At 42.2% G+C, this 24,916-nt stretch overlaps 3 protein-coding genes across 3 annotated transcripts; all 3 read left to right on the top strand.

Moving 5' to 3' along the window:
- Positions 1–8,227: 8,227 nt before the first annotated feature.
- On the top strand, positions 8,228–9,628 carry LOC306934313 (nuclear factor 7, ovary-like; the record flags this gene model as incomplete). Its single annotated transcript, XM_079516884.1, has 1 exon — positions 8,228–9,628. The coding sequence occupies one exon, from the start codon at positions 8,228–8,230 to the stop codon at positions 9,626–9,628; it is 1,401 nt and encodes a 466-aa protein (XP_079373010.1).
- Positions 9,629–13,862: 4,234 nt separating this feature from the next.
- On the top strand, positions 13,863–15,263 carry LOC306934312 (nuclear factor 7, ovary-like; the record flags this gene model as incomplete). Its single annotated transcript, XM_079516883.1, has 1 exon — positions 13,863–15,263. The coding sequence occupies one exon, from the start codon at positions 13,863–13,865 to the stop codon at positions 15,261–15,263; it is 1,401 nt and encodes a 466-aa protein (XP_079373009.1).
- A 5,079-nt stretch (positions 15,264–20,342) lies between these two features.
- Positions 20,343–21,743, top strand: LOC306934311 (nuclear factor 7, ovary-like; the record flags this gene model as incomplete). The annotated part of the gene is made up of 1 exon (XM_079516882.1): positions 20,343–21,743. One exon carries the CDS (start codon positions 20,343–20,345, stop codon positions 21,741–21,743), a length of 1,401 nt encoding a protein of 466 aa, XP_079373008.1.
- Positions 21,744–24,916: the final 3,173 nt, after the last annotated feature.

The following is a 24,916-nucleotide window of genomic DNA, read 5'->3' as shown; positions in this document are numbered from 1 at the left end:
ACACACACACACACACACACACACACACACACACACACACACACACACACACACACACACACACACACACACACACACACACACATTCCTGGTACTCAGCTTGTTTGTTGTTGTTAAGCAATGAATGAAGCTAATTTGAATTAGCCTACCCAGGCTACATTTGAATTGAAATAAGTGGCCATTAACAAAGGTGACACCCCATAGCATGGCCACAGGGTAATCCAATGTATCTGATGTCCATTGTTTCTTTTTTTACGCCTCCCTTTTCAGCAGCTAGACTGGGCAAAATGTGTGTTTGGGGGGGGGGGGGGGGGGGGGGGGGGTGCATGATGTGTGTTTGGGGTCGGGGGACTGGGAGAATGGTTGGGATGTGTGTGTTCATGTGTTGAACAAAAGGCCTTTTAGTCGATTCCTGAAAAATGGAAGAGTAGTGTTTAAAATGACACTCTTCTACAGAAACAAGCTGTCTGAAGAACAACAACACACCGCACACACTGATTCTAACTTGGACAGAGAGCGCTGCGATTACATACATACACAGTTAAAATAATGCAAACACGACCGCGTCGACACCTGGCGTGGTACAAGCGGGACGAACCGAGGCGCATATATGGATAAGAACAACAACACCAACACTACACGCACACGCGCGCGCTGCAACAACGCGCTGCAACACAAAACAGCTACGTACAGTGTGTGTGTGTGTGTGTGTGTGTGCGTGCGTGCGTGCGTGCGTGGGGGGGATTTTGGATCGCCTCGCGATGCAGCGCAAATGGCACAAAACGCTAATAATAATAATACAAAATAAGAACACTACACTAATAACAACAATAATATCAACAGTACAGAGAACAGTACAGTACACATGACTACAGTACAGTACAGAAAGAAAGCTCACATCAGAATATTAATCCATGTAATAATAATAATAATAATAAAAAATAAGAACACAACACTAATAACAACTATAATATCAACAGTACAGAGTACAGTACAGTACATCAGAATATTAATCCATGTAATAATAATAATAATCATCATAATAATAAAAAATAAGAACACAACACTAATAACAACAGTACAGAGAACAGTACAGTACACATGAGTACAGTACAGTACAGTACAGTACAGTACAGTACAGTACAAAGACTTACAGTACAGTACAGTACAGTACAGTACAGTACAGTACAGTACAGTACAGTACAGTACAGTACAGTACAGTACAGTACAGTACAGTACAGTACAGTACAGTACAGTACAGTATACTGTTCCTGCGCCTTGCCATGCTCGCTTTCATACACAAATACACAAAACCAAACAAGGTCACTCAGCCAGCTTGGCAACTTTGCGCTTTCCAAGCAAATGCATAAATGAAAACATCATGGGTTGCCATTGCCTTCTTCCCATTTGCGTATCGCATGGCGCTAGCGAAATTCTAGTGCTATACATATGTTCTATGATGTGCTATGACTACATACAATGCAATTATTGTGCTGTCTACATGACATGCTATAAGTCTGTTTCAAATGCTATCTAAGTCTAAAAAGTGCTATCTAAGGGGGTAGGATAAGTGCTATGGGCCATTATGGAGTCTGAAAGGTGGGCTTTTGTGATGGGCCTTCAGCCTTTCACATTGAAATAGACCAATCACTGTTCTCTCAACTGGGTGAGAGGTGTGAGAAAGTGTGGGAGGTGTTTTTCTGGACAAAGACAACACACTGGCCTACATACAATATGTATATATACCGGCCATTACCGTCCTCCTGCTGCCACTCCTGCCAGTGCTGAGTCAGACCACGACAGACACACGCAGACTGCACACCATGGAGTGACCTGTGACCACCACCAAGCAGCTTCAGTTCAACTATCAGACCTTCTGTTGTGAGAAGCCAAGTTATTACAGGTAAGGATGTATGCCTTCTGCCTTCTCCCCATTTCTGATAAACGCATATAGTTGCCTAAGAAGGTTTCTGTACTTTAACGTGACTTTGATTGATGATCGATACTTTATTAGTCAGAAATGTAAAACAGCACAGTACAGTCAAGACATTAAAGCTAAAAGGATATCACAAAAAAGTCCTGGGGACTTGTTTCCCTTGTGGACTTCTATCATGTCTATCCACCAGTTTCCAGTGTCCCAGGAGGCCTTGCGTGAATTATGCAATTAAGGATGTAATCTTTACTTCATTACATCCATTATTATTTGTATTATATTATCTTATGTATTGTTGTGTTTACAGTACTCTGTGGAACAATGTACTATGCACACATGTGTGAGTGAGAGACAAATATCTGCAGTGGTAGATACATAGTACTATGTTTTACTTTAGTATCAATACTGCAATATAGAAATACACTGTTACAAGTAGTCCGTAATTCAACATTTACTGGAGTAAAAGTACAAAAATGTTGGCTTAAAATGTACTTAAAGCACCAAAAGAAAACGTAGTCATTGGGCAGAATGTCCCATGTTTCAATAGCAGATCTACAAGCTCACAATGCGTTGTTGGCCGAGTTGCACCATGGGAATTATATCATCCCTCCTGACCTAGACTAGACTGTGCTTTATGTGCAAGTCCAGTTTGTGCACCAAAGATCCTCAGAACATGACTAATTTGACTCATGTGTTCAAAGCGCATTTTGCCAATGTATAACATTACAAAACCCCACTCTGCTCTTACTTTTTCAAATTAGAAATGTAAACTTAATGTTGATTTGAATTATGAAGAAGATTTCTCCAACTACTATGTGTATGTGGTTTAGTCTTTCTGCATGGCTCCATCTTGTCTCCATGGTTTGATCTTGTACGAGTCTCCCTCTTTCCCAAAGTGTGGCCTTGGATGGCCGTAGTTTGATAGGTTAGGTTTAGGGATAGTTCTAAATTCAGATGTATCATAACTGATGGGGACTTTACAGATAGTTTAAGGGCCAGTGTTGACTTTCACCTCAATAACATTATTTTGTGTGTGTACACTTTGCAACAGGTCTGTGGTGGTGTGAGCTTCAGATCAAACACAGGAGGACAGATTGTCTTTGCACAGCTACAGGAGGGAATACTGACTCAGACCACTGGAACCTGCTGAATGGACAACAACCACGATTCACAGTGAAAGTAAACTTCAGGGAACATTCTAGAGGAGGTGTTACCACCACTGACTGAATTCCTGTATTAGTTGCTTGTAGCTTCACTCAGAGACTAAATGGCCGCCAAGTCGGATTATTCCTGTTCTGTGTGTCGTGACATCTTTAAAGATCCCGTTCTCCTGTCATGTGGCCACAGCTTCTGTACAGCTTGTTTGCAGCAATGGTGGAGACAGAAGAGAATACAGGAATGTCCAGTTTGTAAGGAAATACATTCAACAGATCATCTACCCCGGAATCTGGCTATGAGGAATCTGTGTGAGGCCTTCACGAGACAGAGAGCTTCAAAATGTAAGAGAACTTCATCAGGGGATCTCTGCGGTCTGCATGCTCAACTCAAACTGTTCTGTCTGGAATGTCAAGAGCCAGTGTGTGTTGTGTGTCGAGATTCTGAAGAACACAACAACCACAGTTTCAGACCCATCGATGAAGCTGCTCTGGATCGCAAGGAGGAAGTCCAGAAATCACTGAAGCCTTTACAGGAGAAGCTGGAGGTCTTAGATGAAGTTAAAAAGAAAAGTGAAAGATATCAAAGCTATATTCGAATATACAATCGGCTAAAGGGGGAATATTACTATATTACTATATAATTAGTTTTATAGAATATATGATTGTGTTGTCGCATTAACAGTTTTCAAACCTATGAAATGCCCAGCTTATTTTTTTTTGCGCAAGGGACCCCCGTTCCCTAGAAGAGAAGATTAATGGTAAAAAACAATTCAACATCATTTAAAACATGTTTTGTATTTTTCAGTCATGTGGATTAAACCTTGATGTGAACTTTGAATTCTTGCCTGGTTTCTGTGTTGTACTGTCTGAGTCACTGAACGTTACATAAATAGTTAAATATTCACAACTAATATATTGACTATACAGGTTAAAGATGTTTAATTGTAAAATATTATATCATGGGTCAAACTAATTCACTTTGTTATCCTTCTATAAAATCACATTATTTATTTTTTTAAATCAAACTAACACTCATTTTCATATAGTGATTGTGCAGGGCATTTCACTTTGATAATATTGGAACATTATGACGTATGCCTACATTTTGGAAATACTATAGCAATTCATAATTCCAGTATATTTTGTATTCAGATATGACTTCATATGACATTCTGATCTGCCTATAGTGACAGGTAGGACTTTGGTGTCAACTTGACCAAAGGCATAACTTCATAATTTCACCACCAGCCAAATGAATTAATGTGGGCTAGTTGAAAGAGAAAAATCACACCCGTGTGAACTGAGTGGTGTAAGGTCTTATATAGCCTGTCTGACGTAATGAAATCATGTCTGACGTAATGAAATCACCCCCGGGTGAACAGGGTGAACATAGCAACCATGCTCATTTTTTCTGCACAGACTAACAAAGCCAGTTGTACGTAATGAAATCACACCCGGGTGAACAGGGTGAACATAGCAACCATGCTCATTTTTTCTGCACTAACAAAGCCAGTTGTAGGAGTGGTTTACACCACTCAAAAAGTGCCTTGATTCAGTGGGATTCAGCACAAAAGCCTCTGCCCGGGCTCTGGACAGGGCCCAAATTAGCCAATATTGATCACACCTGATCACCCCTAGATCTCCATATATGGACAGCTTTTGAATGCTGCTCTCAGGGCAGCTTAAATGATATACATACACCAATGTTAAATTGCTGCCCTGAGCCTGAGGGCAACTTTTGAATTCTGCTCTGAGGGCAGCTTAAATGCTATACATACTGTAAAACCATGTTAATTTGCTGCTCTGAGGGCAGCTTTTGAATGCTGCTCTCAAGGCAGCTCAATTTTAGTGCAGGAACAAAAGCCCCAAAAGTTGACTATACCCCTCCCCGAGGTGCTGGGGAGGCCCCCCCAGTGCCTCCCCAGCACCTCCCCAGTGTCTCCCCAGTGCCAGTGTCCCGCCAGTGCCTCCACAGAGCCTCCCCAGTGTCCCCACAGTGCCTCCCCAATGGACCCCCAGTGCCTCCACAGTGTCCCCACTGTCCCCCCAGTGCCTCCACAGTACAGTCTCCTCAATTTTTGGGACAGAGTAAAAAAAAAAAAAAAAAAAACTTTTTTTATTTTTTTATTTTTTGAAGGGGGGGGGGCGCCGCGAAAAATCCTGCTTGGGGCGCCAGATTTCTCAGGACCGGCCCTGAAAACGGGACATAGTTTTTTCATATCTTTAGGATGTCCCGTTCATGAAATGGATTGTCCCGAGATTTACTTTTACTGCAAAAGTCTTAAAATGTATCCATGAAGTGACTCACCACATAGGCAATAAAAAACGCCTATCTGAAAGAGAGAGTTCCAAGTAAATCCTCTGTCATTTTTTACCTGCTGTTTGTTTTTACATCATACTTGCACAAATTGTCTACAGGTAGTGTGCCTACATCCCAGAACAATCAGAATGCCAATATTTGGTTCTAATGTGAATCAGCAGCCTTTTATATAAGGCCTTAAATAGGCGGAAATAGCAAAAAGTTTACTTTTCTGACATTCACTTGTAATTTTGGTCCTACTATTTATCAACAAAATGTGACATTGTTTTTTCATATCTTTAAGATGTCCTCTTCATGAAATGGATGGTCAGAAGTTTTACTTTTACTGCAAAAGTCATTAAATCCATCCATGAAGTGATCCCCACTGAAAGAAACGCCTACCCCCCACCACACACACACACACACACACACACACACACACACACACACACACACACACACACACACACACACACACACACACACACACACACACACACACACACACACATTATATATTTTTATGTTTACATGGAAATTAGAATGTATTATTTTACTGTCCAATGACACAGGCCAAGTTCCTTCCACGCGCTACGTCCAACCAGGGAAACTCCCACTGTCAGGTGTAAAGGAGCAACTTGGACACTCAGGCATGAAGGAAGCATGAGTTCAAGTCCGTTGCTCTCCCCATGTCCCCCATATATGGGGACTAGGTTGGCGGAGAGTGTGTAGAGCCCAGGATCACATTAGATAATTGACACAGGGGTGAAAAATGGGTTACAAAATCGTGGGATAAAACTTATTTAAAAAAAAAAAGAATGGCACACACAAAGCTGTGAATTCTACAGCATTAAACCATACTGCATTTAGGCTATATGGACCTATAGAATACAACATCAATAATGTGTCATTCTTGATGCTTTCAGGTGTAGCGATATTAGGTCCATCTGAGAATAATAGATTCTATATGAATATGAAGTGGCTGGGTAAAAACATATTGTCTCCACCAGGACGAAAGGCATGGCATCTCTATGTTTTTCGCGCTAGGATGTGCGGGCCGAAGGCCCGCGAAATTCTAGTGCTATACATATGTTCTATGATGTGCTATGACTACATACAATGCAATTATTGTGCTGTCTACATGACATGCTATAAGTCTGTTTCAAATGCTATCTAAGTCTAAAAAGTGCTATCTAAGGGGGTAGGATAAGTGCTATGGGCCATTATGGAGTCTGAAAGGTGGGCTTTTGTGATGGGCCTTCAGCCTTTCACATTGAAATAGACCAATCACTGTTCTCTCAACTGGGTGAGAGGTGTGAAAAGTGTGGGAGGTGTTTTTCTGGACAAAGACAACACACTGGCCTACATACAATATGTATATATACCGGCCATTACCGTCCTCCTGCTGCCACTCCTGCCAGTGCTGAGTCAGACCACGACAGACACACGCAGACTGCACACCATGGAGTGACCTGTGACCACCACCAAGCAGCTTCAGTTCAACTATCAGACCTTCTGTTGTGAGAAGCCAAGTTATTACAGGTAAGGATGTATGCCTTCTGCCATCTCCCCATTTCTGATAAACGCATATAGTTGCCTAAGAAGGTTTCTGTACTTTAACGTGACTTTGATTGATGATCGATACTTTATTAGTCAGAAATGTAAAACAGCACAGTACAGTCAAGACATTAAAGCTAAAAGGATATCACCAAAAAGTCCTGGGGACTTGTGGACTTGTGGACTTCTATCATGTCTATCCACCAGTTTCCAGTGTCCCAGGAGGCCTTGCGTGAATTATGCAATTAAGGATGTAATCTTTACTTCATTACATCCATTATTATTTGTATTATATTATCTTATGTATTGTTGTGTTTACAGTACTCTGTGGAACAATGTACTATGCACACATGTGTGAGTGAGAGACAAATATCTGCAGTGGTAGATACATAGTACTATGTTTTACTTTAGTATCAATACTGCAATATAGAAATACACTGTTACAAGTAGTCCGTAATTCAACATTTACTGGAGTAAAAGTACAAAAATGTTGGCTTAAAATGTACTTAAAGCACCAAAAGAAAACGTAGTCATTGGGCAGAATGTCCCATGTTTCAATAGCAGATCTACAAGCTCACAATGCGTTGTTGGCCGAGTTGCACCATGGGAATTATATCATCCCTCCTGACCTAGACTAGACTGTGCTTTATGTGCAAGTCCAGTTTGTGCACCAAAGATCCTCAGAACATGACTAATTTGACTCATGTGTTCAAAGCGCATTTTGCCAATGTATAACATTACAAAACCCCACTCTGCTCTTACTTTTTCAAATTAGAAATGTAAACTTAATGTTGATTTGAATTATGAAGAAGATTTCTCCAACTACTATGTGTATGTGGTTTAGTCTTTCTGCATGGCTCCATCTTGTCTCCATGGTTTGATCTTGTACGAGTCTCCCTCTTTCCCAAAGTGTGGCCTTGGATGGCCGTAGTTTGATAGGTTAGGTTTAGGGATAGTTCTAAATTCAGATGTATCATAACTGATGGGGACTTTACAGATAGTTTAAGGGCCAGTGTTGACTTTCACCTCAATAACATTATTTTGTGTGTGTACACTTTGCAACAGGTCTGTGGTGGTGTGAGCTTCAGATCAAACACAGGAGGACAGATTGTCTTTGCACAGCTACAGGAGGGAATACTGACTCAGACCACTGGAACCTGCTGAATGGACAACAACCACGATTCACAGTGAAAGTAAACTTCAGGGAACATTCTAGAGGAGGTGTTACCACCACTGACTGAATTCCTGTATTAGTTGCTTGTAGCTTCACTCAGAGACTAAATGGCCGCCAAGTCGGATTATTCCTGTTCTGTGTGTCGTGACATCTTTAAAGATCCCGTTCTCCTGTCATGTGGCCACAGCTTCTGTACAGCTTGTTTGCAGCAATGGTGGAGACAGAAGAGAATACAGGAATGTCCAGTTTGTAAGGAAATACATTCAACAGATCATCTACCCCGGAATCTGGCTATGAGGAATCTGTGTGAGGCCTTCACGAGACAGAGAGCTTCAAAACGTAAGAGAACTTCATCAGGGTATGAGGATCTCTGCGGTCTGCATGCTCAACTCAAACTGTTCTGTCTGGAATGTCAAGAGCCAGTGTGTGTTGTGTGTCGAGATTCTGAAGAACACAACAACCACAGTTTCAGACCCATCGATGAAGCTGCTCTGGATCGCAAGGAGGAAGTCCAGAAATCACTGAAGCCTTTACAGGAGAAGCTGGAGGTCTTAGATGAAGTTAAAAAGAAAAGTGAAAGAACAGCAATATACATTAAGGCCCAGTTGCAGTACACAGAGATACAGATTAAGAAACAGTTTAAGAAGCTTCATCAGTTTCTACAAGAGGAAGAGGAGGCTAGGATCACTACACTGAGGGAGGAAGGTCAGCAGAAGAGTCAAATGGTGAAGGCGAAGATTGAGGGTCTGAACAGAGACATATTAACCCTTTCAAACAACATCAGAGACATAGAGGAGGAGCTGAGAGCTGAACACATCTCATTCCTGCAGAACTACAAGACCACAATGGAAAGAGTCCAGTTCACACTGCAGGCCCCACATCTGGTCTCGGGACCACTGATAGACGAAGCCAAACACCTGGGAAACCTGACCTTCAGAGTCTGGAACAAGATGAAGGACATTGTCTCCTACACTCCCGTCATCCTGGACCCCAACACTGCGGGAAGAAACCTCATCCTATCTGAAGATCTGACCTGCGTGATATTCGGAGAGGCGCCCTGCCTCTCCGAGCTTCCTCCTGACAACCCGGAGAGGTTTGCCCAATGTCCCCTCGTTGTTGGTTCCGAGGGCTTTAACTCAGGGACTCACAGCTGGGACGTTCAGGTTGGGGACAATTTTGGTGCAGACTGGGATGTGGGTTTGTTAGCAGAGTCGTACACAAGGAAGGGAAAAGGAAAGGGTGAACACTATACAATAAGGTTAGAAGAAGGGATCTATACAGCATGGTCCTTACTAAGGAAAACCACTGTTTCATTGAAGCAGGCACCTCAAAGGATCAGAGTCCAGCTGGACTGGAACGAGGGGAAGCTGTCATTCTCTGATCCTGATACTGACACATGCATACACACCTTCACACACACCTTCACTGAAACACTCTTTCCATACATTTTAAGCATTAGTGAAACTGTTCCTTTGGCGATTTTACCAGCGGTGATCAGTGTGACATGATGATGATGATGACGACAGTCTTTAAGGGGGAATATTACTCAGTTTTATAGAATATATGATTGTGTTGTCGCATTAACAGTTTTCAAACCTATGAAATGCCCAGCTTATTTTTTTTGCGCAAGGGACCCCCGTTCCCTAGAAGAGAAGATTAATGCTAAAAAACAATTCAACATAATTTAAAACATGTTTTGTATTTTTCAATCATGTGGATTAAACCTTGATGTGAACTTTGAATTCTTGCCTGGTTTCTGTGTTGTACTGTCTGAGTCACTGAACGTTACATAAATAGTTAAATATTCACAACTAATATATTGTCTATACAGGTTAAAGATGTTTAATTGTAAAATATTATATCATGGGTCAAACTAATTCACTTTGTTATCCTTCTATAAAATCACATTATTATTATTTTTAAATCAAACTAACACTCATTTTCATATAGTGATTGTGCAGGGCATTTCACTTTGATAATATTGGAACATTATGACGTATGCCTACATTTTGGAAATACTATAGCAATTCATAATTCCAGTATATTTTGTATTCAGATATGACTTCATATGACTTCATATGACATTCTGATCTGCCTATAGTGACAGGTAGGACTTTGGTGTCAACTTGACCAAAGGCATAACTTCATAATTTCACCACCAGCCAAATGAATTAATGTGGGCTAGTTGAAAGAGAAAAATCACACCCGTGTGAACTGAGTGGTGTAAGGTCTTATATAGCCTGTCTGACGTAATGAAATCATGTCTGACGTAATGAAATCACCCCCGGGTGAACAGGGTGAACATAGCAACCATGCTCATTTTTTCTGCACAGACTAACAAAGCCAGTTGTACGTAATGAAATCACACCCGGGTGAACAGGGTGAACATAGCAACCATGCTAATTTTTTCTGCACTAACAAAGCCAGTTGTAGGAGTGGTTTACACCACTCAAAAAGTGCCTTGATTCAGTGGGATTCAGCACAAAAGCCTCTGCCCGGGCTCTGGACAGGGCCCAAATTAGCCAATATTGATCACACCTGATCACCCCTAGATCTCCATATATGGACAGCTTTTGAATGCTGCTCTCAGGGCAGCTTAAATGATATACATACACCAATGTTAAATTGCTGCCCTGAGCCTGAGGGCAACTTTTGAATTCTGCTCTGAGGGCAGCTTAAATGCTATACATACTGTAAAACCATGTTAATTTGCTGCTCTGAGGGCAGCTTTTGAATGCTGCTCTCAAGGCAGCTCAATTTTAGTGCAGGAACAAAAGCCCCAAAAGTTGACTATACCCCTCCCCGAGGTATAACAAAACGGGACATAGTTTTTTCATATCTTTAGGATGTCCCGTTCATGAAATGGATTGTCCCGAGATTTACTTTTACTGCAAAAGTCTTAAAATGTATCCATGAAGTGACTCACCACATAGGCAATAAAAAACGCCTATCTGAAAGAGAGAGTTCCAAGTAAATCCTCTGTCATTTTTTACCTGCTGTTTGTTTTTACATCATACTTGCACAAATTGTCTACAGGTAGTGTGCCTACATCCCAGAACAATCAGAATGCCAATATTTGGTTCTAATGTGAATCAGCAGCCTTTTATATAAGGCCTTAAATAGGCGGAAATAGCAAAAAGTTTACTTTTCTGACATTCACTTGTAATTTTGGTCCTACTATTTATCAACAAAATGTGACATTGTTTTTTCATATCTTTAAGATGTCCTCTTCATGAAATGGATGGTCAGAAGTTTTACTTTTACTGCAAAAGTCATTAAATCCATCCATGAAGTGATCCCCACTGAAAGAAACGCCTACCCCCCACCACACACACACACACACACACACACACACACACACACACACACACACACACACACACACACACACACACACACACACACACACACACACACACATTATATATTTTTATGTTTACATGGAAATTAGAATGTATTATTTTACTGTCCAATGACACAGGCCAAGTTCCTTCCACGCGCTACGTCCAACCAGGGAAACTCCCACTGTCAGGTGTAAAGGAGCAACTTGGACACTCAGGCATGAAGGAAGCATGAGTTCAAGTCCGTTGCTCTCCCCATGTCCCCCATATATGGGGACTAGGTTGGCGGAGAGTGTGTAGAGCCCAGGATCACATTAGATAATTGACACAGGGGTGAAAAATGGGTTACAAAATCGTGGGATAAAACTTATTTAAAAAAAAAAAGAATGGCACACACAAAGCTGTGAATTCTACAGCATTAAACCATACTGCATTTAGGCTATATGGACCTATAGAATACAACATCAATAATGTGTCATTCTTGATGCTTTCAGGTGTAGCGATATTAGGTCCATCTGAGAATAATAGATTCTATATGAATATGAAGTGGCTGGGTAAAAACATATTGTCTCCACCAGGACGAAAGGCATGGCATCTCTATGTTTTTCGCGCTAGGATGTGCAGGCCGAAGGCCCGCGAAATTCTAGTGCTATACATATGTTCTATGATGTGCTATGACTACATACAATGCAATTATTGTGCTGTCTACATGACATGCTATAAGTCTGTTTCAAATGCTATCTAAGTCTAAAAAGTGCTATCTAAGGGGGTAGGATGTGCTATGGGCCATTATGGAGTCTGAAAGGTGGGCTTTTGTGATGGGCCTTCAGCCTTTCACATTGAAATAGACCAATCACTGTTCTCTCAACTGGGTGAGAGGTGTGAAAAGTGTGGGAGGTGTTTTTCTGGACAAAGACAACACACTGGCCTACATACAATATGTATATATACCGGCCATTACCGTCCTCCTGCTGCCACTCCTGCCAGTGCTGAGTCAGACCACGACAGACACACGCAGACTGCACACCATGGAGTGACCTGTGACCACCACCAAGCAGCTTCAGTTCAACTATCAGACCTTCTGTTGTGAGAAGCCAAGTTATTACAGGTAAGGATGTATGCCTTCTGCCTTCTCCCCATTTCTGATAAACGCATATAGTTGCCTAAGAAGGTTTCTGTACTTTAACGTGACTTTGATTGATGATCGATACTTTATTAGTCAGAAATGTAAAACAGCACAGTACAGTCAAGACATTAAAGCTAAAAGGATATCACAAAAAAGTCCTGGGGACTTGTTTCCCTTGTGGACTTCTATCATGTCTATCCACCAGTTTCCAGTGTCCCAGGAGGCCTTGCGTGAATTATGCAATTAAGGATGTAATCTTTACTTCATTACATCCATTATTATTTGTATTATATTATCTTATGTATTGTTGTGTTTACAGTACTCTGTGGAACAATGTACTATGCACACATGTGTGAGTGAGAGACAAATATCTGCAGTGGTAGATACATAGTACTATGTTTTACTTTAGTATCAATACTGCAATATAGAAATACACTGTTACAAGTAGTCCGTAATTCAACATTTACTGGAGTAAAAGTACAAAAATGTTGGCTTAAAATGTACTTAAAGCACCAAAAGAAAACGTAGTCATTGGGCAGAATGTCCCATGTTTCAATAGCAGATCTACAAGCTCACAATGCGTTGTTGGCCGAGTTGCACCATGGGAATTATATCATCCCTCCTGACCTAGACTAGACTGTGCTTTATGTGCAAGTCCAGTTTGTGCACCAAAGATCCTCAGAACATGACTAATTTGACTCGTTCAAAGCGCATTTTGCCAATGTATAACATTACAAAACCCCACTCTGCTCTTACTTTTTCAAATTAGAAATGTAAACTTAATGTTGATTTGAATTATGAAGAAGATTTCTCCAACTACTATGTGTATGTGGTTTAGTCTTTCTGCATGGCTCCATCTTGTCTCCATGGTTTGATCTTGTACGAGTCTCCCTCTTTCCCAAAGTGTGGCCTTGGATGGCCGTAGTTTGATAGGTTAGGTTTAGGGATAGTTCTAAATTCAGATGTATCATAACTGATGGGGACTTTACAGATAGTTTAAGGGCCAGTGTTGACTTTCACCTCAATAACATTATTTTGTGTGTGTACACTTTGCAACAGGTCTGTGGTGGTGTGAGCTTCAGATCAAACACAGGAGGACAGATTGTCTTTGCACAGCTACAGGAGGGAATACTGACTCAGACCACTGGAACCTGCTGAATGGACAACAACCACGATTCACAGTGAAAGTAAACTTCAGGGAACATTCTAGAGGAGGTGTTACCACCACTGACTGAATTCCTGTATTAGTTGCTTGTAGCTTCACTCAGAGACTAAATGGCCGCCAAGTCGGATTATTCCTGTTCTGTGTGTCGTGACATCTTTAAAGATCCCGTTCTCCTGTCATGTGGCCACAGCTTCTGTACAGCTTGTTTGCAGCAATGGTGGAGACAGAAGAGAATACAGGAATGTCCAGTTTGTAAGGAAATACATTCAACAGATCATCTACCCCGGAATCTGGCTATGAGGAATCTGTGTGAGGCCTTCACGAGACAGAGAGCTTCAAAACGTAAGAGAACTTCATCAGGGTATGAGGATCTCTGCGGTCTGCATGCTCAACTCAAACTGTTCTGTCTGGAATGTCAAGAGCCAGTGTGTGTTGTGTGTCGAGATTCTGAAGAACACAACAACCACAGTTTCAGACCCATCGATGAAGCTGCTCTGGATCGCAAGGAGGAAGTCCAGAAATCACTGAAGCCTTTACAGGAGAAGCTGGAGGTCTTAGATGAAGTTAAAAAGAAAAGTGAAAGAACAGCAATATACATTAAGGCCCAGTTGCAGTACACAGAGATACAGATTAAGAAACAGTTTAAGAAGCTTCATCAGTTTCTACAAGAGGAAGAGGAGGCTAGGATCACTACACTGAGGGAGGAAGGTCAGCAGAAGAGTCAAATGGTGAAGGCGAAGATTGAGGGTCTGAACAGAGACATATTAACCCTTTCAAACAACATCAGAGACATAGAGGAGGAGCTGAGAGCTGAACACATCTCATTCCTGCAGAACTACAAGACCACAATGGAAAGAGTCCAGTTCACACTGCAGGCCCCACATCTGGTCTCGGGACCACTGATAGACGAAGCCAAACACCTGGGAAACCTGACCTTCAGAGTCTGGAACAAGATGAAGGACATTGTCTCCTACACTCCCGTCATCCTGGACCCCAACACTGCGGGAAGAAACCTCATCCTATCTGAAGATCTGACCTGCGTGATATTCGGAGAGGCGCCCTGCCTCTCCGAGCTTCCTCCTGACAACCCGGAGAGGTTTGCCCAATGTCCCCTCGTTGTTGGTTCCGAGGGCTTTAACTCAGGGACTCACAGCTGGGACGTTCAGGTTGGGGACAATTTTGGTGCAGACTGGGATGTGGGTTTGTTAGCAGAGTCGTACACAAGGAAGGGAAAAGGAAAGGGTGAACACTATACAATAAGGTTAGAAGAAGGGATCTATACAGCATGGTCCTTACTAAGGAAAACCACTGTTTCATTGAAGCAGGCACCTCAAAGGATCAGAGTCCAGCTGGACTGGAACGAGGGGAAGCTGTCATTCTCTGATCCTGATACTGACACATGCATACACACCTTCACACACACCTTCACTGAAACACTCTTTCCATACATTTTAAGCATTAGTGAAACTGTTCCTTTGGCGATTTTACCAGCGGTGATCAGTGTGACATGATGATGATGATGACGACAGTCTTTAAGGGGGAATATTACTCAGTTTTATAGAATATATGATTGTGTTGTCGCATTAACAGTTTTCAAACCTATGAAATGCCCAGCTTATTTTTTTTGCGCAAGGGACCCCCGTTCCCTAGAAGAGAAGATTAATGCTAAAAAACAATTCAACATAATTTAAAACATGTTTTGTATTTTTCAATCATGTGGATTAAACCTTGATGTGAACTTTGAATTCTTGCCTGGTTTCTGTGTTGTACTGTCTGAGTCACTGAACGTTACATAAATAGTTAAATATTCACAACTAATATATTGTCTATACAGGTTAAAGATGTTTAATTGTAAAATATTATATCATGGGTCAAACTGATCTGAAACCTGATCACCCCTAGATCTCCATATATGGACAGCTTTTGAATGCTGTGGACAGCTTTTGAAGGGCAGCTTAAATGATATACATACACCAATGTTAAATTGCTGCCCTGAGCCTGAGGGCAACTTTTGAATTCTGCTCTGAGGGCAGCTTAAATGCTATACATACTGTAAAACCATGTTAATTTGCTGCTCTGAGGGCAGCTTTTGAATGCTGCTCTCAAGGCAGCTCAATTTTAGTGCAGGAACAAAAGCCCCAAAAGTTGACTATACCCCTCCCCGAGGTATAACAAAACGGGACATAGTTTTTTCATATCTTTAGGATGTCCCGTTCATGAAATGGATTGTCCCGAGATTTACTTTTACTGCAAAAGTCTTAAAATGTATCCATGAAGTGACTCACCACATAGGCAATAAAAAACGCCTATCTGAAAGAGAGAGTTCCAAGTAAATCCTCTGTAATTTTTTACCTGCTGTTTGTTTTTACATCATACTTGCACAAATTGTCTACAGGTAGTGTGCCTACATCCCAGAACAATCAGAATGCCAATATTTGGTTCTAATGTGAATCAGCAGCCTTTTATATAAGGCCTTAAATAGGCGGAAATAGCAAAAAGTTTACTTTTCTGACATTCACTTGTAATTTTGGTCCTACTATTTATCAACAAAATGTGACATTGTTTTTTCATATCTTTAAGATGTCCTCTTCATGAAATGGATGGTCAGAAGTTTTACTTTTACTGCAAAAGTCATTAAATCCATCCATGAAGTGATCCCCACTGAAAGAAACGCCTACCCCCCACCACACACACACACACACACACACACACACACACACACACACACACACACACACACACACACACACACACACACACACACACACACACACACACACACACACACACATTATATATTTTTATGTTTACATGGAAATTAGAATGTATTATTTTACTGTCCAATGACACAGGCCAAGTTATTGTGGAACATCCTAGTTGGATATTTCTGATGTGAAATGGCACAAGGGACCCCCACAAAAAGTCCACCCCAAAATGGTGCCCTTTTCTGGGGGTTGGGCACCTTCCCCCTCAGTGCTCTCTGCCCCCAGGATGCCAATATTTGGTTCTATTGTGAATAAGCAACCGTTTATATAAGGCCTTATTGTGACCGCAGGTCGCGTTTACTATGAAATCGTACATTTTTGTCCGTCAGTCAGTGTAACACTCTAAAGCCCCAATATATGGTGCCCACTGCCCAGGTCTCATAACATCACGTGGCATCGGAGATCCCTGATGTCATAGTAAATACAACCTGATGTCGCAATTAAGCCCATACAGTATATGGAGATCCCTGATGTATCAATATTGGCCAGCAACTCTACATCTGACCTCAAACCGCGCCCGGCAGTCGGGTTAGAGTTCTCAACAGGCCTGAAAATTAAGTCCCAGCTCATGGGCCCTCATCAAACCCTTTACACTCAAGACACTGCCCCCGCTGCCACCCTTAGATCTATATGGAGCTGACCTGTTCTGACATTCCATATGTTGATCTGACCTCATCAAACCCTGTACACTCAAGACATGCTCCATATATGGCCAGTACAGAATTCATTCCATATGTTGATCTTACCCCCCATGCCAAAGCGCCAGCGCTCGCCCAGCAGTCACCCAGGTGGATGCGTGCACGTCACCTCGCCCTTTATGATGCGGTCGCTTCTCACCCTCAGGCGTCTTACTGGTTATAAGTGGATCGATCTATCTATCTATCTATCTATCTATCTATCTATCTAACAGTTTTCTTTTCAAGAGTTACTTCTAAATGTTCTAATCCTGATCTAATACTGTAAAAGGCCTATACAAACTTAATAACAGGAAATATATTTTGATGCCATGTTTTTAGTTTACTCACATTCATGTGGAATCTAAGGATGTTTCTGTCTTGAGCCTATGCCTCAAAACAGCTGGAATGACAAAATATTGTTATATAAGGCAACATTGTTGTATGCTAGATGTATAGGTGTGAGTGAGGCCTAACGTCTTCTATGGTACTACTTATCAATCAGCAGCTTATTCTCAATGTCATCTTGAGCATTGTGGGGGGAACTGACTGACAGGGGCCAAATTGGTTTCCATAAGCTGCTGATTGTTGATTATTCATTAATAATGGCACACACGGGGGCACGGTGGCACAGTTGGTAGTGCTGTCGCCTCACAGCTAGAAGGTCCTGGGTTCGATTCCCGCTCGGGGCGCTGTGGGTGCTGGCGGCGTGTTTCCTCCTCCGCATCATCAGTGCCCATACCCGAGGCGGGGTTGGCGAAAGGGTCTTTCTGTGTGGTGTTTGCATGTTCTCCCCGTGTCCCCTAGGGTAGGTACCCTCACAAAAAACATGCAGTAATCCTGGTCTCTAAACTGCCTCCCCCTGGCCAGCCGGGGTGCCTGATGGAGGGGAAAGGAACTGGTTGGAATAACGTGTTCCTTCCACGCGCTACGTCCAACCAGGGAAACTCCCACTGTCAGGTGTAAAGGAGCAACTTGGACACTCAGGCATGAAGGAAGCATGAGTTCAAGTCCGTTGCTCTCCCCATGTCCCCCATATATGGGGACTAGGTTGGCGGAGAGTGTGTAGAGCCCAGGATCACATTAGATAATTGACACAGGGGTGAAAAATGGGTTACAAAATCGTGGGATAAAACTTATTTAAAAAAAAAAAGAATGGCACACACAAAGCTGTGAATTCTACAGCATTAAACCATACTGCATTTAGGCTATATGGACCTATAGAATACAACATCAATAATGTGTCATTCTTGATGCTTTCAGGTGTAGCGATATTAGGTCCATCTGAGAATAATAGATTCTATATGAATATGAAGTGGCTGGGTAAAAACATATTGTCTCCACCAGGACGAAAGGCATGGCATCTCTATGTTTTTCGCGCTATGATGTGCGGGCCGAAGGCCCGCGAAATTCTAGTGCTATACATATGTTCTATGATGTGCTATGACTACATACAATGCAATTATTGTGCTGTCTACATGACATGCTATAAGTCTGTTTCAAATGCTATCTAAGTCTAAAAAGTGCTATCTAAGGGGGTAGGATAAGTGCTATGGGCCATTATGGAGTCTGAAAGGTGGGCTTTTGTGATGGGCCTTCAGCCTTTCACATTGAAATAGACCAATCACTGTTCTCTCAACTGGGTGAGAGGTGTGAAAAGTGTGGGAGGTGTTTTTCTGGACAAAGACAACACACTGGCCTACATACAATATGTATATATACCGGCCATTACCGTCCTCCTGCTGCCACTCCTGCCAGTGCTGAGTCAGACCACGACAGACACACGCAGACTGCACACCATGGAGTGACCTGTGACCACCACCAAGCAGCTTCAGTTCAACTATCAGACCTTCTGTTGTGAGAAGCCAAGTTATTACAGGTAAGGATGTATGCCTTCTGCCATCTCCCCATTTCTGATAAACGCATATAGTTGCCTAAGAAGGTTTCTGTACTTTAACGTGACTTTGATTGATGATCGATACTTTATTAGTCAGAAATGTAAAACAGCACAGTACAGTCAAGACATTAAAGCTAAAAGGATATCACAAAAAAGTCCTGGGGACTTGTTTCCCTTGTGGACTTCTATCATGTCTATCCACCAGTTTCCAGTGTCCCAGGAGGCCTTGCGTGAATTATGCAATTAAGGATGTAATCTTTACTTCATTACATCCATTATTATTTGTATTATATTATCTTATGTATTGTTGTGTTTACAGTACTCTGTGGAACAATGTACTATGCACACATGTGTGAGTGAGAGACAAATATCTGCAGTGGTAGATACATAGTACTATGTTTTACTTTAGTATCAATACTGCAATATAGAAATACACTGTTACAAGTAGTGCGTAATTCAACATTTACTGGAGTAAAAGTACAAAAATGTTGGCTTAAAATGTACTTAAAGCACCAAAAGAAAACGTAGTCATTGGGCAGAATGTCCCATGTTTCAATAGCAGATCTACAAGCTCACAATGCGTTGTTGGCCGAGTTGCACCATGGGAATTATATCATCCCTCCTGACCTAGACTAGTCCAGTTTGTGCACCAAAGATCCTCAGAACATGACTAATTTGACTCATGTGTTCAAAGCGCATTTTGCCAATGTATAACATTACAAAACCCCACTCTGCTCTTACTTTTTCAAATTAGAAATGTAAACTTAATGTTGATTTGAATTATGAAGAAGATTTCTCCAACTACTATGTGTATGTGGTTTAGTCTTTCTGCATGGCTCCATCTTGTCTCCATGGTTTGATCTTGTACGAGTCTCCCTCTTTCCCAAAGTGTGGCCTTGGATGGCCGTAGTTTGATAGGTTAGGTTTAGGGATAGTTCTAAATTCAGATGTATCATAACTGATGGGGACTTTACAGATAGTTTAAGGGCCAGTGTTGACTTTCACCTCAATAACATTATTTTGTGTGTGTACACTTTGCAACAGGTCTGTGGTGGTGTGAGCTTCAGATCAAACACAGGAGGACAGATTGTCTTTGCACAGCTACAGGAGGGAATACTGACTCAGACCACTGGAACCTGCTGAATGGACAACAACCACGATTCACAGTGAAAGTAAACTTCAGGGAACATTCTAGAGGAGGCACCACTGACTGAATTCCTGTATTAGTTGCTTGTAGCTTCACTCAGAGACTAAATGGCCGCCAAGTCGGATTATTCCTGTTCTGTGTGTCGTGACATCTTTAAAGATCCCGTTCTCCTGTCATGTGGCCACAGCTTCTGTACAGCTTGTTTGCAGCAATGGTGGAGACAGAAGAGAATACAGGAATGTCCAGTTTGTAAGGAAATACATTCAACAGATCATCTACCCCGGAATCTGGCTATGAGGAATCTGTGTGAGGCCTTCACGAGACAGAGAGCTTCAAAACGTAAGAGAACTTCATCAGGGTATGAGGATCTCTGCGGTCTGCATGCTCAACTCAAACTGTTCTGTCTGGAATGTCAAGAGCCAGTGTGTGTTGTGTGTCGAGATTCTGAAGAACACAACAACCACAGTTTCAGACCCATCGATGAAGCTGCTCTGGATCGCAAGGAGGAAGTCCAGAAATCACTGAAGCCTTTACAGGAGAAGCTGGAGGTCTTAGATGAAGTTAAAAAGAAAAGTGAAAGAACAGCAATATACATTAAGGCCCAGTTGCAGTACACAGAGATACAGATTAAGAAACAGTTTAAGAAGCTTCATCAGTTTCTACAAGAGGAAGAGGAGGCTAGGATCACTACACTGAGGGAGGAAGGTCAGCAGAAGAGTCAAATGGTGAAGGCGAAGATTGAGGGTCTGAACAGAGACATATTAACCCTTTCAAACAACATCAGAGACATAGAGGAGGAGCTGAGAGCTGAACACATCTCATTCCTGCAGAACTACAAGACCACAATGGAAAGAGTCCAGTTCACACTGCAGGCCCCACATTTGGTCTCGGGACCACTGATAGACGAAGCCAAACACCTGGGAAACCTGACCTTCAGAGTCTGGAACAAGATGAAGGACATTGTCTCCTACACTCCCGTCATCCTGGACCCCAACACTGCGGGAAGAAACCTCATCCTATCTGAAGATCTGACCTGCGTGATATTCGGAGAGGCGCCCTGCCTCTCCGAGCTTCCTCCTGACAACCCGGAGAGGTTTGCCCAATGTCCCCTCGTTGTTGGTTCCGAGGGCTTTAACTCAGGGACTCACAGCTGGGACGTTCAGGTTGGGGACAATTTTGGTGCAGACTGGGATGTGGGTTTGTTAGCAGAGTCGTACACAAGGAAGGGAAAAGGAAAGGGTGAACACTATACAATAAGGTTAGAAGAAGGGATCTATACAGCATGGTCCTTACTAAGGAAAACCACTGTTTCATTGAAGCAGGCACCTCAAAGGATCAGAGTCCAGCTGGACTGGAACGAGGGGAAGCTGTCATTCTCTGATCCTGATACTGACACATGCATACACACCTTCACACACACCTTCACTGAAACACTCTTTCCATACATTTTAAGCATTAGTGAAACTGTTCCTTTGGCGATTTTACCAGCGGTGATCAGTGTGACATGATGATGATGATGACGACAGTCTTTAAGGGGGAATATTACTCAGTTTTATAGAATATATGATTGTGTTGTCGCATTAACAGTTTTCAAACCTATGAAATGCCCAGCTTATTTTTTTTGCGCAAGGGACCCCCGTTCCCTAGAAGAGAAGATTAATGCTAAAAAACAATTCAACATAATTTAAAACATGTTTTGTATTTTTCAATCATGTGGATTAAACCTTGATGTGAACTTTGAATTCTTGCCTGGTTTCTGTGTTGTACTGTCTGAGTCACTGAACGTTACATAAATAGTTAAATATTCACAACTAATATATTGTCTATACAGGTTAAAGATGTTTAATTGTAAAATATTATATCATGGGTCAAACTGATCTGAAACCTGATCACCCCTAGATCTCCATATATGGACAGCTTTTGAATGCTGTGGACAGCTTTTGAAGGGCAGCTTAAATGATATACATACACCAATGTTAAATTGCTGCCCTGAGCCTGAGGGCAACTTTTGAATTCTGCTCTGAGGGCAGCTTAAATGCTATACATACTGTAAAACCATGTTAATTTGCTGCTCTGAGGGCAGCTTTTGAATGCTGCTCTCAAGGCAGCTCAATTTTAGTGCAGGAACAAAAGCCCCAAAAGTTGACTATACCCCTCCCCGAGGTATAACAAAACGGGACATAGTTTTTTCATATCTTTAGGATGTCCCGTTCATGAAATGGATTGTCCCGAGATTTACTTTTACTGCAAAAGTCTTAAAATGTATCCATGAAGTGACTCACCACATAGGCAATAAAAAACGCCTATCTGAAAGAGAGAGTTCCAAGTAAATCCTCTGTAATTTTTTACCTGCTGTTTGTTTTTACATCATACTTGCACAAATTGTCTACAGGTAGTGTGCCTACATCCCAGAACAATCAGAATGCCAATATTTGGTTCTAATGTGAATCAGCAGCCTTTTATATAAGGCCTTAAATAGGCGGAAATAGCAAAAAGTTTACTTTTCTGACATTCACTTGTAATTTTGGTCCTACTATTTATCAACAAAATGTGACATTGTTTTTTCATATCTTTAAGATGTCCTCTTCATGAAATGGATGGTCAGAAGTTTTACTTTTACTGCAAAAGTCATTAAATCCATCCATGAAGTGATCCCCACTGAAAGAAACGCCTACCCCCCACCACACACACACACACACACACACACACACACACACACACACACACACACACACACACACACACACACACACACACACACACACACACACACACACACACACACACACACACACACACACACACACATTATATATTTTTATGTTTACATGGAAATTAGAATGTATTATTTTACTGTCCAATGACACAGGCCAAGTTATTGTGGAACATCCTAGTTGGATATTTCTGATGTGAAATGGCACAAGGGACCCCCACAAAAAGTCCACCCCAAAATGGTGCCCTTTTCTGGGGGTTGGGCACCTTCCCCCTCAGTGCTCTCTGCCCCCAGGATGCCAATATTTGGTTCTATTGTGAATAAGCAACCGTTTATATAAGGCCTTATTGTGACCGCAGGTCGCGTTTACTATGAAATCGTACATTTTTGTCCGTCAGTCAGTGTAACACTCTAAAGCCCCAATATATGGTGCCCACTGCCCAGGTCTCATAACATCACGTGGCATCGGAGATCCCTGATGTCATAGTAAATACAACCTGATGTCGCAATTAAGCCCATACAGTATATGGAGATCCCTGATGTATCAATATTGGCCAGCAACTCTACATCTGACCTCAAACCGCGCCCGGCAGTCGGGTTAGAGTTCTCAACAGGCCTGAAAATTAAGTCCCAGCTCATGGGCCCTCATCAAACCCTTTACACTCAAGACACTGCCCCCGCTGCCACCCTTAGATCTATATGGAGCTGACCTGTTCTGACATTCCATATGTTGATCTGACCTCATCAAACCCTGTACACTCAAGACATGCTCCATATATGGCCAGTACAGAATTCATTCCATATGTTGATCTTACCCCCCATGCCAAAGCGCCAGCGCTCGCCCAGCAGTCACCCAGGTGGATGCGTGCACGTCACCTCGCCCTTTATGACGCGGTCGCTTCTCACCCTCAGGCGTCTTACTGGTTATAAGTGGATCGATCTATCTATCTATCTATCTATCTATCTATCTATCTATCTATCTAACAGTTTTCTTTTCAAGAGTTACTTCTAAATGTTCTAATCCTGATCTAATACTGTAAAAGGCCTATACAAACTTAATAACAGGAAATATATTTTGATGCCATGTTTTTAGTTTACTCACATTCATGTGGAATCTAAGGATGTTTCTGTCTTGAGCCTATGCCTCAAAACAGCTGGAATGACAAAATATTGTTATATAAGGCAACATTGTTGTATGCTAGATGTATAGGTGTGAGTGAGGCCTAACGTCTTCTATGGTACTACTTATCAATCAGCAGCTTATTCTCAATGTCATCTTGAGCATTGTGGGGGGAACTGACTGACGGGGGCCAAATTGGTTTCCATAAGCTGCTGATTGTTGATTATTCATTAATAATGGCACACACGGGGGCACGGTGGCACAGTTGGTAGTGCTGTCGCCTCACAGCTAGAAGGTCCTGGGTTCGATTCCCGCTCGGGGCGCTGTGGGTGCTGGCGGCGTGTTTCCTCCTCCGCATCATCAGTGCCCATACCCGAGGCGGGGTTGGCGAAAGGGTCTTTCTGTGTGGTGTTTGCATGTTCTCCCCGTGTCCCCTAGGGTAGGTACCCTCACAAAAAACATGCAGTAATCCTGGTCTCTAAACTGCCTCCCCCTTGCCAGCCGGGGTGCCTGATGGAGGGGAAAGGAACTGGTTGGAATAACGTGTTCCTTCCACGCGCTACGTCCAACCAGGGAAACTCCCACTGTCAGGTGTAAAGGAGCAACTTGGACACTCAGGCATGAAGGAAGCATGAGTTCAAGTCCGTTGCTCTCCCCATGTCCCCCATATATGGGGACTAGGTTGGCGGAGAGTGTGTAGAGCCCAGGATCACATTAGATAATTGACACAGGGGTGAAAAATGGGTTACAAAATCGTGGGATAAAACTTATTTAAAAAAAAAAAGAATGGCACACACAAAGCTGTGAATTCTACAGCATTAAACCATACTGCATTTAGGCTATATGGA

Source organism: Electrona antarctica (assembly GCF_951216825.1).
Source record: "Electrona antarctica genome assembly, chromosome: 12".
In the NCBI taxonomy this organism is placed as follows: domain Eukaryota; kingdom Metazoa; phylum Chordata; class Actinopteri; order Myctophiformes; family Myctophidae; genus Electrona; species Electrona antarctica.
The sequence above is the reverse complement of the archived record's forward strand: the minus strand, read 5'-3'. Positions and strand labels throughout refer to the sequence as shown.